Raw genomic sequence first — 15,331 nt, 5'->3', positions numbered from 1 at the left:
GGGTCGGTGAGTGGGTGGGTGAGTGGGTGGGTGAGTGGGTGGGTGAGTGGGTGAGTGGGTGAGTGAGTGAGTGAGTGGGTGGGTGAGTGAGTGAGTGAGTGGGTGAGTGGGTGGGTGAGTGGGTGGGTGAGTGGGTGGGTGGGTGAGTGGGTGGGTGAGTGGGTGAGTGGGTGGGTGAGTGGGTGGGTGAGTGGGTGGGTGAGTGAGTGGGTGAGTGGGTGAGCGGGCGGGCGGGTGGCTGAAACGCCGTCCGTGCTGGTGCCGACGCTCCCCTAGGTCGGCTCGGCCTCAAATGAGTCACCTGCTGCGGTGTGCAGTGAACATCTCCGGCACTGTGGAGAGACAAAGGCGGTCGGGCGTGGTGCTGGCCACCCACCGCCTCGTGTGCCGTTCCAGCCCTTGCCCCTCGAGTCCGTGAAGGCTGCCCGGGGGATCTTTGTCTGTGCACAGAGCTGCTGGTGGGAGTTCTCTGCTCTGTGATGGAGGGAGTGATGGAGGGGACAGCGATTGGGACTCCACCGCAGCAGCGACTGGCGCTGATCGAAGCGGCGCTGCGAGTTCTACTCACCCACTCGCTCACCAGTCACGAGCTCCGTGAGGCTCACTCACCCACTCACTCACTCACCCACTCACTCACCCACTCACTCACTCACCCACTCACTCACCCACTCACTCACTCACCCACTCACTCACCCACTCACTCACCCACTCACTCACCCACTCACTCACTCACCCACTCACTCACCCACTCACTCACCCACTCACTCACTCACTCACCCACTCAGTCACTCACTCACTCACTCACCCACTCACTCACCCACTCACTCACTCACCCACTCTCTCACCCACTCACTCGCTCACCACTCACTCACCACTCACCCACTCACTCACTCACCCACTCACTCACTCACCCACTCACTCACCCACTCACTCACCCACTCACTCACCCACTCACTCACTCACCCACTCACTCACCCACTCACTCACTCACCCACTCACTCACCCACTCACTCACCCACTCACTCACCCACCCACTCACTCACCCACTCACTCACCCACTCACTCACCCACTCACTCACTCACTCACCCACTCAGTCACTCACTCACTCACTCACCCACTCACTCACCCACTCACTCACTCACCCACTCTCTCACCCACTCACTCGCTCACCACTCACTCACCACTCACCCACTCACTCACTCACCCACTCACTCACTCACCCACTCACTCACCCACTCACTCACCCACTCACTCACCCACTCACTCACTCACCCACTCACTCACCCACTCACTCACTCACCCACTCACTCACCCACTCACTCACCCACTCACTCACCCACTCACTCACTCACCCACTCACTCACCCACTCACTCACCCACTCACTCACTCACTCACCCACTCAGTCACTCACTCACTCACTCACCCACTCACTCACCCACTCACTCACTCACCCACTCTCTCACCCACTCACTCGCTCACCACTCACTCACCACTCACCCACTCACTCACTCACTCACCCACTCACTCACCCACTCACTCACTCACCCACTCTCTCACCCACTCACTCACTCACCCACTCTCTCACCCACTCACCCACTCACTCACTCACCCACTCACTCACCCACTCACTCACTCACCCACTCTCTCACCCACTCACTCGCTCACCACTCACTCACCACTCACCCACTCACTCACTCACCACCCACCCACTCACTCACTCACCCACTCACTCACCACTCACCCACTCACTCACTCACCCACTCACCCACTCACTCACTCACCACCCGCTCACCCACTCGCTCACCAGTCACGAGCTCCGTGAGGCTCGCTCACCACCCACTCACCACTCACTCACTCACTCGCTCACCAGTCACGAGCTCCGTGAGGCTCGCTCACCACCCGCTCACCACTCACCCACTCACTCACTCACCCACTCACCCACTCGCTCACCCACTCACTCACTCACTTACTCACCCACTCGCTCACCCACTCACTCACTCGCTCACCAGTCACGAGCTCCGTGAGGCTCACTCACCATTCACTCACCACTCACCCACTCACTCACCTACTCAGTCACTCACCCACTCACCCGCTCAGTCACTCACTCACTCACTCGCTCACCAGTCACGAGCTCCGTGAGGCTCACTCACTCACTCACCACTCACCCACTCACTCACTCACCCACTCACTCACTCACCCACTCACCCGCTCAGTCACTCACTCGCTCACTCACCCACTCACTCACTCACCCACCCACTCACTCACCCACTCACTCACTCACTCACCCACTCACTCACTCACTCGCTCACCAGTCACGAGCTCCGTGAGGCTCACTCACCACCCCCTCACCACTCACCCACTCACTCGCTCACCAGTCACGAGCTCCGTGAGGCTCGCTCACCACCCGCTCACCACCCGCTCACCACTCACCCACTCACTCACCCACTCACTCACTCACTCACCGACTCTCTCACCCACTCGCTCACTCACCCACCCACTCACCCACTCACTCACTCACTCGCTCACCAGTCACGAGCTCCGTGAGGCTCGCTCACTCACTCACTCACCACCCGCTCACCACTTACCCACTCACTCACTCAATCACCACTCACTCACTCACCCACTCACTCACCTACTCACTCACTCACCCACTCACTCACTCACTCACTCGCTCACCATTCACGAGCTCCGTGAGGCTCGCTCACCACCCGCTCACCACCCGCTCACTCACTCACCAGTCGCCCACTCACTCACCCACTCACTCACTCACTCACCAGTCACCCACTCACTCACTCACTCACCCACCCACTCTCTCACCCATTCGCTCACCCACTCACTCACCCGCTCACTCGCTCACCAGTCACGAGCTCCATGAGGCTCGCTCACCACCCGCTCACCACTCACCCACTCACTCACCCACTCACTCACCTACTCACTCACTCACCCACTCACTCACTCACTCACCCACTCACTCACCCGCTCACTCGCTCACCAGTCACGAGCTCCAAGAGGCTCGCTCACCACCCGCTCACCACTCACCCACTCACTCACCCACTCACTCACAACCCACCCACTCACGTAGTTGATGATGTTGTTGATGTTGTTGATGTTGATGTTGTTGATGATGATGTTGTTGTGGTTGTTGATGTTGATGTTGTTGATGTTGTTGTTGTAGGTGAGGAGTTGGCTCAATGTGGTGGAGTGAATTTCCTCGTCACTTTGCTCAGCTCACTGCAGCGCAACAACGAGGTGAGGAACACTCACCTACTCAACCTACTCACCTACTCACTCACCTACTCACCTACTCACCTACTCACTCACCACTCACCTACTCACCTACTCACCTACTCACTCACCACTCACCTACTCACCTACTCACTCACCTACTCACCTACTCACCTACTCACCTACTCACCACTCACCTACTCACTCACCTACTCACTCACCTACTCACCTACTCACCTACTCACCTACTCACCTACTCACTCACCTACTCACCTACTCACCTACTCACTCACCACTCACCTACTCACCTACTCACCTACTCACTCACCACTCACCTACTCACCTACTCACTCACCTACTCACCTACTCACCTACTCACCACTCACCTACTCACTCACCTACTCACTCACCTACTCACCTACTCACCTACTCACCTACTCACCTACTCACCTACTCACCACTCACTCACCTACTCACCTACTCACCTACTCACCTACTCACCTACTCACTCACCACTCACCTACTCACCTACTCACCTACTCACCTACTCACCTACTCACTCACCTACTCACCACTCACTCACCTACTCACCTACTCACCTACTCACTCACCACTCACCTACTCACCTACTCACCTACTCACCTACTCACTCACCTACTCACCACTCACTCACCTACTCACCTACTCACCTACTCACCTACTCACTCACCTACTCACCTACTCACCTACTCACCTACTCACTCACCACTCACCTACTCACCTACTCACCTACTCACTCACCACTCACCTACTCACCTACTCACCTACTCACTCACCACTCACCTACTCACCTACTCACTCACCTACTCACCTACTCACCTACTCACCACTCACCTACTCACTCACCTACTCACTCACCTACTCACCTACTCACCTACTCACCTACTCACCTACTCACTCACCTACTCACCACTCACTCACCTACTCACCTACTCACCTACTCACCTACTCACTCACCACTCACCTACTCACCTACTCACCTACTCACCTACTCACCTACTCACCTACTCACTCACCTACTCACCACTCACTCACCTACTCACCTACTCACCTACTCACCTACTCACCTACTCACTCACCACTCACCTACTCACCTACTCACCTACTCACCTACTCACCTACTCACTCACCTACTCACCACTCACTCACCTACTCACCTACTCACCTACTCACCTACTCACCTACTCACTCACCACTCACCTACTCACTTACTCACCTACTCACCTACTCACCTACTCACTCACCACTCACCTACTCACCTACTCACCTACTCACCTACTCACCACTCACTCACCTACTCACTCACCACTCACCACTCACCTACTCACCTACTCACCTACTCACCTACTCACTCACCTACTCACTCACCTACTCACCTACTCACCTACTCACCACTCACTCACCTACTCACTCACCTACTCACTCACCTACTCACCTACTCACCTACTCACCTACTCACCACTCACTCACCTACTCACCTACTCACCTACTCACCTACTCACTCACCTACTCACTCACCTACTCACCTACTCACCACTCACTCACCTACTCACCACTCACCTACTCACCTAATCACTCACCTACTCACTCACCTACTCACTCACCTACTCACCTACTCACCTACTCACTCACCACTCACTCACCTACTCACCTACTCACCTACTCACCTACTCACCTACTCACCACTCACTCACCTACTCACTCACCTACTCACCTACTCACCTACTCACTCACCACTCACTCACCTACTCACCTACTCACCTACTCACCTACTCACCTACTCACCACTCACTCACCTACTCACTCACCTACTCACCTACTCACTCACCACTCACTCACCTACTCACCTACTCACCTACTCACCTACTCACCACTCACTCACCTACTCACTCACCTACTCACCTACTCACCTACTCACTCACCACTCACTCACCTACTCACCTACTCACCTACTCACCTACTCACCTACTCACCACTCACCTACTCACCTACTCACCTACTCACTCACCTACTCACTCACCTACTCACCTACTCACTCACCTACTCACCTACTCACTCACCTACTCACCTACTCACCACTCACCTACTCACCTACTCACCTACTCACTCACCTACTCACCCACTCACTCACCTACTCACCTACTCACTCACCACTCACTCACCACTCACTCACCTACTCACTCACCTACTCACTCACCTACTCACCTACTCACCACTCGCTCACCTACTCACCTACTCACTCACCTACTCACTCACCTACTCACCTACTCACCTACTCACCTACTCACCTACTCACTCACCTACTCACCTACTCACTCACCTACTCACCTTATCACTCACCTACTCACCTACTCACTCACCTACTCACCTACTCACCTACTCACCTACTCACCACTCACTCACCTACTCACCTACTCACCACTCACCTACTCACCTACTCACCTACTCACCACTCACTCACCTACTCACCTACTCACCTACTCACCTACTCACTCACCTACTCACCTACTCACCTACTCACTTACTCACCTACTCACCTACTCACTCACCTACTCACTCACCTACTCACCTACTCACTCACCTACTCACTCACCTACTCACTCACCTACTCACCTTCTCACTCACCTACTCACTCACCTACTCACTCACCTACTCACCTTCTCACTCACCTACTCACCTACTCACTCACCTACTCACTCACCTACTCACCTACTCACTCACATACTCACTCACCTACTCACCTACTCACTCACCTACTCACCTACTCACTCACCTACTCACCTACTCACTCAACTACTCACTCACCTACTCACTCACCTACTCACTCACCTACTCACCTACTCACTCACCTACTCACTCACCTACTCACCTACTCACTCACCTACTCACCTACTCACTCACCTACTCACTCACCTACTCACTCACTCACTCACCTACTCACTCACTCACACACTCACTCACTCACCTACTCACTCACCTACTCACTCACCTACTCACCTTCTCACTCACCTACTCACTCACCTACTCACTCACCTACTCACCTTCTCACTCACCTACTCACCTACTCACTCACCTACTCACTCACCTACTCACCTACTCACTCACATACTCACTCACCTACTCACCTACTCACTCACCTACTCACCTACTCACTCACCTACTCACCTACTCACTCAACTACTCACTCACCTACTCACTCACCTACTCACTCACCTACTCACCTACTCACTCACCTACTCACTCACCTACTCACCTACTCACTCACCTACTCACTCACCTACTCACCTACTCACTCACCTACTCACTCACCTACTCACCTACTCACTCACCTACTCACTCACCTACTCACTCACCTACTCACCTACTCACTCACCTACTCACTCACCTACTCACCTACTCACTCACCTACTCACCTACTCACTCTCCTACTCACTCACCTACTCACCTACTCACTCACCTACTCACCTACTCACTCTCCTACTCACTCACCTACTCACTCACTCACTCACCTACTCACTCACTCACACACTCACTCACTCACCTACTCACTCACCTACTCACCTACTCACTCACCTACTCACCTACTCACTCTCCTACTCACTCACCTACTCACCTACTCACTCACCTACTCACCTACTCACTCTCCTACTCACTCACCTACTCACTCACTCACTCACCTACTCACTCACTCACACACTCACTCACTCACACACTCACACACTCACACTCGCCACTATCCGGTGTGTAGGGTGTGTAGGGTGTGTAGGGTGTGTACACACTGACACTCACCACTATCCGGTGTGTAGGTTGTGTAGGGTGTGTAGGGTGTGTACACACTGACACTCACCACTATCCGGTGTGTAGGGTGTGTAGGGTGTGTAGGGTGTGTAGGGTGTGTACACACTGACACTCACCACTATCCGGTGTGTAGGGTGTGTAGGGTGTGTACACACTCACACTCCCCACTATCCGGTGTGTAGGGTGTGTAGGGTGTGTACACACTGACACTCACCACTATCCGGTGTGTAGGGTGTGTAGGGTGTGTACACACTGACACTCACCACTATCCGGTGTGTAGGGTGTGTAGGGTGTGTACACACTGATACTCACCACTATCCGGTGTGTAGGGTTGTACACACTCACCACTATCTGGTGTGTAGGGTGTGTACACACTCACCACTATCCGGTGTGTAGGGTGTGTACACACTGACACTCACCACTATCCGGTGTGTAGGGTGTGTAGGGTGTGTACACACTGACACTCACCACTATCCGGTGTGTAGGGTGTGTACGGAGTCTTCCGCTATGGACTGGCGTTGCTCCAGTGCCTTGGGAGTCCATCGCTTCGTCACCTCTGGGGTGGTGGTGGTGGTGGTGAGCGTGGTGGTGAGCGTGGTGGTGAGCGTGGTGGTGAGGAGCGTGGTGAGGAGCGTGGTGAGTTTGCTCTGGCACTGTTGCGGGACATCGCTGAAAGTCATCCGGACGAACGCAGCCGCATTCATGCTCACCAAGCGGTCGAAACGCTCACCAGCTCACCAGGTGAGCGACCGCCACGGTCAGCCACAGATCCACTCAGTCACCCACTCACCCGCTCACTCGCTCACCCGCTCATCCACTCACTCATCCACTCACTCACCCACTCACTCAGTCACTCACTCACACGCTCACTCACCACACATCCACTCAGTCACCCGCTCACTCACTCAGTCACTCACTCACCCGCTCACTCATCCACTCACTCACCCACTCACTCATCCACTCACCACTCACTCACTCACTCATCCACTAACTCACCCGCTCATCCACTCACTCATCCACTCACTCACCCGCTCACTCATCCACTCACTCACCTGCTCACTCACTCATCCTCTCACTCATCCACTCACTCATCCACTCACCACTCACCCACTCACTCACCCGCTCACCCGCTCACTCATCCACTCACTCACCCACTTACTCACTCATCCACTCACTCATCCACTCACTCACCAACTCACTCACTCACTCATCCACTCACTCACTCATCCACTCACTCACCCACTCACCCACTCGCCCACTCACTCACCTGCTCACTCATACACTTACTCACCCGCTCACCCGCTCACTCATCCACTCACTCGCCACACATCCACTCAGTCACTCGCTCACCCACCCGCTCACTCATCCACTCACTCACTCACTCATCCACTCACTCACTCACTCACCCACTCACTCACTCACCCACTTACTCACTCATCCACTCACTCATCCACTCACCCACTCACTCACTCACTCACCTGCTCACTCACTCACTCATCCACTCACTCATCCACTCACCCACTCACTCACTCACCCACTCACTCACCCACTCACTCACTCACTCATCCACTAACTCACTCACTCACCCACTCACTCACTCACTCATCCACTCACTCACCCGCTCACCCGCTCACTCATCCACTCACTCACTCACTCATCCACTCATTCACTCACTCACCCATCCGCTCACTCATCCACTCACTCATCCACTCACTCACTCATCCACTCACTCACTCACTCACCCACCCGCTCACTCATCCACTCACTCATCCACTCACTCACTCACTCATCCACTCACTCACTCACCCGCTCACTCATCCACTCACCCACTCACCCACTCACTCATCCACCCACTCACTCACTCATCCACTCACTCACTCACTCACCCGCTCACTCATCCACTCACTCACTCACCCACTCACTCACTCACTCACCCGCTCACTCACCCACTCACTCACTCACCCGCTCACTCATCCACTCACTCAGTCATCCACTCACCACACATCTGACTAATCGGCTTTGCCTGCATCCCTCCACGGATGTTCATCTTCGATGGGGGCATAAGTAACCACGACCACCACTCCTCGCCTCCGGTTGATGGGAAGGCGAGCCCAAAGTAGCCTGGGGCTTACAGCTTCCCACACCTCACCGCCACGCTCCCACGCCCCCTTCATTCTCTTGTTCAAAAGAAGAGCCACACCCTGTTGTTTGGCAGTCTGCTGCCCCGAGTAGAGGACTGTCCACCCCTCATGGTGGCAGGAGCCAGAGCCGGTCCACCGGACCTCCTGAATGCCGCATAGATCCAGGCGGTACCGGTCCAGCTCCCGACAGAGGAGTGGCAGCCTCTCCTCTGCAGTGAGCGTTCGAACATTCCACGTGGCCACACGAAGTGGATTTTCGTTGTTTCTGGAGTAGCCCCGAGGGTAGAGAGATTCAATCTCCTGGCTTCACCAATTGGGGTTTGGTCAGGAGACGTCATAGACGCCTGGCCCCCCGGGGCCTCCGGCACAAGCTTATTAGTTACATTTTTAAGTTGTGTGTGTGTCACTGTGTGTGTGTGTGTCACTGTGTGTGTGACACTGTGTGTCACTGTGTGTGTGTGTGTCACTGTGTGTGTGTCACTGTGTGTGTCACTGTGTGTGTGTGTCACTGTGTGTGTCACTGTGTGTGTCACTGTGTGTGTGTGTCACTGTGTGTGTGTGTCACTGTGTGTGTGTCACTGTGTGTGTCACTGTGTGTGTGTGTCACTGTGTGTGTGTCACTGTGTGTGTCACTGTGTGTGTGTGTCACTGTGTGTGTGTGTCACTGTGTGTGTGTCACTGTGTGTGTCACTGTGTGTGTGTGTCACTGTGTGTGTGTCACTGTGTGTGTCACTGTGTGTGTGTGTCACTGTGTGTGTCACTGTGTGTGTGTCACTGTGTGTGTGTGTTACTGTGTGTGTCACTGTGTGTGTGTGTCACTGTGTGTGTGTCACTGTGTGTGTCACTGTGTGTGTTTGTGTGTGTCACTATGTGTGTGTCACTGTGTGTGTCACTGTGTGTGTGTGTCACTGTGTGTGTCACTGTGTGTGTGTCACTGTGTGTGTGTGTCACTGTGTGTGCCACTGTGTGTGTGTGTCACTGTGTGTGTCACTGTGTGTGTGTCACTGTGTGTGTGTCACTATATGTGTGTCACTGTGTGTGTCACTGTGTGTGTGTCACTGTGTGTGTCTCAATGTGTGTGTGTGTGTCACTGTGTGTGTGTGTCACTGTGTGTGTGTGTCACTGTGTATCTCACTGTGTGTGTCACTGTGTGTGTCACTGTGTGTGTGACAGTTGCCATGCCAAAGATTTCGAAAATCTCCAAAAGAACGCCAATCAAGGTGAGCACTCACCACTCACTCACCACTCACTCACCACTCACTCACCAACTCACTCACCACTCACTCACTCACTCACCACTCACTCACCACTCACTCACTCACTCACCACTCACTCACTCACCACTCACTCACCACTCACTCACCAACTCACTCACCACTCACTCACTCACTCACCACTCACTCACCACTCACTCACTCACTCACCACTCACTCACTCACCACTCACTCACCACTCACTCACTCACCACTCACTCACCACTCACTCACTCACCACTCACTCACTCACCACTCACTCACTCACTCACCACTCACTCACCACTCACTCACCACTCACCACTCACTCACCACTCACTCACTCACCACTCACTCACCACTCACTCACTCACCACTCACTCACCACTCACTCACTCACTCACCACTCACTCACCACTCACTCACTCACTCACACACTCACTCACCACTCACTCACCACTCACTCACCAGTCACTCACCACTCACTCACTCACTCACCCACTCACTCACCACTCACTCACCACTCACTCACTCACTCAGACACTCACTCACTCACCACTCACTCACCACTCACCACTCACTCACCACTCACTCACTGACCACTCACCACTCACCACTCACTCACCACTCACCACTCACTCACTCACCACTCACTCACTCACTCACCACTCACTCACTCACCCACTCACCCACTCACTCACTCACTCACCACTCACTCACCACTCACTCACTCACCACTCACTCACTCACCACTCACTCACTCACTCACCCACTCACTCACCACCCACTCACTCACTCACCACTCACTCACTCACTCACCACTCACCACTCACTCACCCACTCACTCACTCACTCACCCACTCACTCACCACTCACTCACTCACTCACCCACTCACTCACCACTCACTCACTCACTCACCCACTCACTCACCCACTCACTCACTCACCACTCACTCACCACTCACTCACTCACTCACCACTCACCCACTCACTCACTCACTCACCCACTCACTCACCACTCACCCACTCACTCACCCACTCACTCACCCACTAACTCACTCACCACTCACTCACCACTCACTCACCCACCCACTCACCACTCACTCACTCACTCACCCACTCACTCACCACTCACTCACTCACTCACCCACTCACTCACCCACTCACTCACTCACCACTCACTCACCACTCACTCACTCACTCACCCACTCACTCACTCACCACTCACTCACCACTCACTCACTCACTCACCACTCACCCACTCACTCACTCACCCACTCACTCACCACTCACCCACTCACTCACCCACTCACTCACCCACTAACTCACTCACCACTCACTCACCACTCACTCACCCACTCACTCACTCACCACTCACCCACTCACTCACTCACTCACCCACTCACTCACCACTCACCCACTCACTCACCCACTCACTCACTCACCACTCACTCACCACTCACTCACTCACCACTCACTCACTCACCCACTCACTCACTCACCACTCACTCACCACTCACTCTGTGTGTGTGTCACTGTGTGACTGTGTGTGTGACTGTGTGTGTGTGTGACTGTGTGTGTGTCACTGTGTGTGTATGTGTGTGTATCACTGTGTGTGTGTGTATGACACTGTGTGTGTGTTACTGTGTTTGACTGTATGTGTTACTGTGTGTGTCACTGTGTGTGTGTGTCACTGTGTGTGTGTCACTGTGTGTGTCACTGTGTGTCACTGTGTGTGTGTGTGACACTGTGTGTGTATCACTGTGTAACACTGTGTGTGTGTGTGTCACTGTGTGTGTAACACTGTGTGTGTGTCACTGTGTGTGTGACACTGTGACACTGTGTGTGTGTAACACTGTGTGTGTGTGTGTCACTGTGTGTGTAACACTGTGTGACACTGTGACACTGTGTGTGTGTGACACTGTGTGTGTGTGACTGTGTGTATGTGTGTGACACTGTGTGTGTGTGACACTGTGACACTGTGTGTATGTGTGTGTCACTGTGTGTGACACTGTGTGTGACACTGTGTGTGTGTGACTGTGTGTATGTGTGTGACACTGTGTGTGTGTAACACTGTGACACTGTGTGTGTGTGTCACTGTGTGTGTCACTGTGTGTCACTGTGTGTGTGTGTGACACTGTGTGTGTATCACTGTGTAACACTGTGTGTGTGTGACACTGTGTGTGTATCACTGTGTAACACTGTGTGTGTGTCACACTGTGTGTGTATCACTGTGTCACACTGTGTGTGTATCACTGTGTAACACTGTGTGTGTGTCACTGTGTGTGTGTCACTGTGTGTGTCACTGTGTAACACTGTGTGTGTGTCACTGTGACACTGTGTGTGTGACACTGTGTGTGTATCACTGTGTAACACTGTGTGTGTAACTGTGTCACTGTGTGTGTCACTGTGTGTGTGTGTGTAACACTGTGTAACACTGTGTGTGTGTAACTGTGTCACTGTGTGTGTCACTGTGTGTGTGTGTAACACTGTGTGACACTGTGTGTGTGTGTCACACTGTGTGACACTGTGTGTGTGTGTGTCACTGTGTAACACTGTGTGTGTGACACTGTGTGTATGTGTGTGTGTAACACTGTGTAACACTGTAACACTGTGTGTGTGTGTGTCACTGTGTGTGTGTAACACTGTGTATGTAACACTGTGTGTGTGTGTGACACTGTGTATGTGTGTGTCACACTGTGTGTGTAACACTGTGTGTGTAACACTGTATGTGTGTGTCACACTGTCACACTGTGTGTGTGTGTGTGTCACACTGTGTGTGTGTCACTGTGTGTGTGTGTGTATCACTGTGTAACACTGTGTGTATATCACTGTGTATGTGTGTAACACTGTGTGTAACACTGTGTAACACTGTGTGTGTGTGTGTAACACTGTGTGTATGTGTGTAACACTGTGTGACACTGTATGTGTGTAACACTGTGACACTGTGTGTATGTGTGTGTATGACACTGTGTGTAACACTGTGTGTGTCACACTGTGTGTGTGTGTGTCACTGTGTGTGTGTAACACTGTGTGTGACACTGTGTGTAACACTGTGTGTGTGTAACACTGTGTGTCACTGTATGTGTGTGTCACACTGTGTATGTGTGTGTGTGTCACACTGTGTGTGTGTATATCACTGTGTGACACTGTGTGTGTGTCACACTGTGTGTGTGTATATCACTGTGTGACACTGTGTGTGTGTCACACTGTGTATGTGTGTGTGTGTCACACTGTGTGTGTGTGTGACACTGTGTGTGTAACACTGTGTGTAACACTGTGTGTAACACTGTAACACTATGTGTAACACTGTGTGTATCACTGTGTAACACACTGTATGTGTAACACACTGTATGTGTGTGTGTTATTCTGTAGATGGCCTCCCCCGTGGAGATGTTTGAGAGGCTGCTGCAAGATCTGCACAAGCAGGAAAGGTACAGTGTCCACGTACTGTACATACAGTGTCCACTTGCTGTATTATACAGTGTCCACGTACTGTACATACAGTGCCTACTTGCTGTATCGTACAGTGTCCACGTACTGTACATACAGTGCCTACTCGCTGTATTATACAGTGTCCACGTACTGTACATACAGTGCCTACTTGCTGTATCGTACAGTGTCCACGTACTGTACATACAGTGCCTACCCACTGTATTACACAGCAAACACATACTGTACATACAGTGCCTACTCGCTGTATTATACAGTGTCCACGTACTGTACATACAGTGCCTACTCGCTGTATTATACAGCACACACATACTGTACATACAGTGTCAACTTGTGAGTGTGGTGAGTGTGAGTGATGAGTGTGGTGAGTGAGTGTAAGTGGTGAGTGTTTGTGTGTGTGGTGAGTGGTGAGTGTGTGTGTGTGTGGTGAGTGTGAGTGGTGAGTGTTTGTGTGTGTGGTGAGTGAGTGGTGTGTGAGTGGTGAGTGTTTGTGTGTGTGGTGAGTGTGAGTGGTGAGTGTTTGTGTGTGTGGTGAGTGAGTGGTGTGTGAGTGGTGAGTGTTTGTGTGTGTGGTGAGTGTGAGTGGTGAGTGTTTGTGTGTGTGGTGAGTGGTGAGTGTTTGTGTGTGTGGTGAGTGGTGAGTGTTTGTGTGTGTGGTGAGTGGTGAGTGTTTGTGTGTGTGGTGAGTGGTGAGTGTTTGTGTGTGTGGTGAGTGTGAGTGGTGAGTGGTGAGTGTAAGTGGTGAGTGTTTGTGTGTGTGGTGAGCAGTGTAGGTGGTGAGCTCCGTCACCTCACCAGGAGTCGCCTCAACGATCTGCAGAAGCTCAGCGCAGAGCCACTCACCACTCTGTCCAACGAACACGTAGCTGGTGAGTAACTCACCACTCACTCACCACTCACTCACCACTCACTCACCACTCACTCACTCACCAACTCACTCACTCACCACTCACTCACTCACCCACTCACCCACTCACTCACTCACCACTCACTCACCACTCACTCACGCACTCACTCACTCACTCACCACTCACTCACCACTCACTCACTCACCCACTCACTCACCCACTCACCACTCTGTCCAGCGAACACGTAGCTGGTGAGTAACTCACCACTCACTCACCACTCACTCACCACTCACTCACTCACTCACCACTCACCACTCTGTCCAGCGAACACGTAGCTGGTGAGTAACTCACCACTCACTCACCACTCACTCACCACTCACTCACTCACTCACCACTCACCACTCTGTCCAGCGAACACGTAGCTGGTGAGTAACTCACCACTCACTCACCACTCACTCACCACTCACTCACTCACTCACCACTCTGTCCAGCGAACACGTAGCTGGTGAGTAACTCGCCACTCACTCACCACTCACTCACCACTCACTCACTCACCACTCACTCACTCACCAACTCACTCACTCACCACTCAC

General features: G+C 53.0%; 1 protein-coding gene across 2 annotated transcripts in view; it reads left to right on the top strand.

Moving 5' to 3' along the window:
• Positions 1-15,331, top strand: part of LOC116938064 (uncharacterized) — a 45,716-nt gene that overhangs the window by 17,301 nt on the left and 13,084 nt on the right. For both annotated transcript variants that reach the window (XM_076064850.1, XM_076064849.1), the window contains exons 4-9: positions 451-594; positions 3,178-3,251; positions 7,550-7,805; positions 10,379-10,425; positions 13,813-13,871; positions 14,659-14,759. In XM_076064850.1, coding sequence (XP_075920965.1) covers positions 451-594; positions 3,178-3,251; positions 7,550-7,805; positions 10,379-10,425; positions 13,813-13,871; positions 14,659-14,759 — 681 coding nt within the window. The remainder of the gene's footprint in view (positions 1-450; positions 595-3,177; positions 3,252-7,549; positions 7,806-10,378; positions 10,426-13,812; positions 13,872-14,658; positions 14,760-15,331) is intronic.

Source organism: Petromyzon marinus, unplaced genomic scaffold (genome assembly GCF_048934315.1).
Source record: "Petromyzon marinus isolate PM22_M1 ecotype Great Lakes invasive population unplaced genomic scaffold, UKy_Petmar_22M1.pri1.0 PM_Scaffold_81, whole genome shotgun sequence".
Taxonomy (NCBI): domain Eukaryota; kingdom Metazoa; phylum Chordata; class Hyperoartia; order Petromyzontiformes; family Petromyzontidae; genus Petromyzon; species Petromyzon marinus.
The sequence above is the reverse complement of the archived record's forward strand: the minus strand, read 5'-3'. Positions and strand labels throughout refer to the sequence as shown.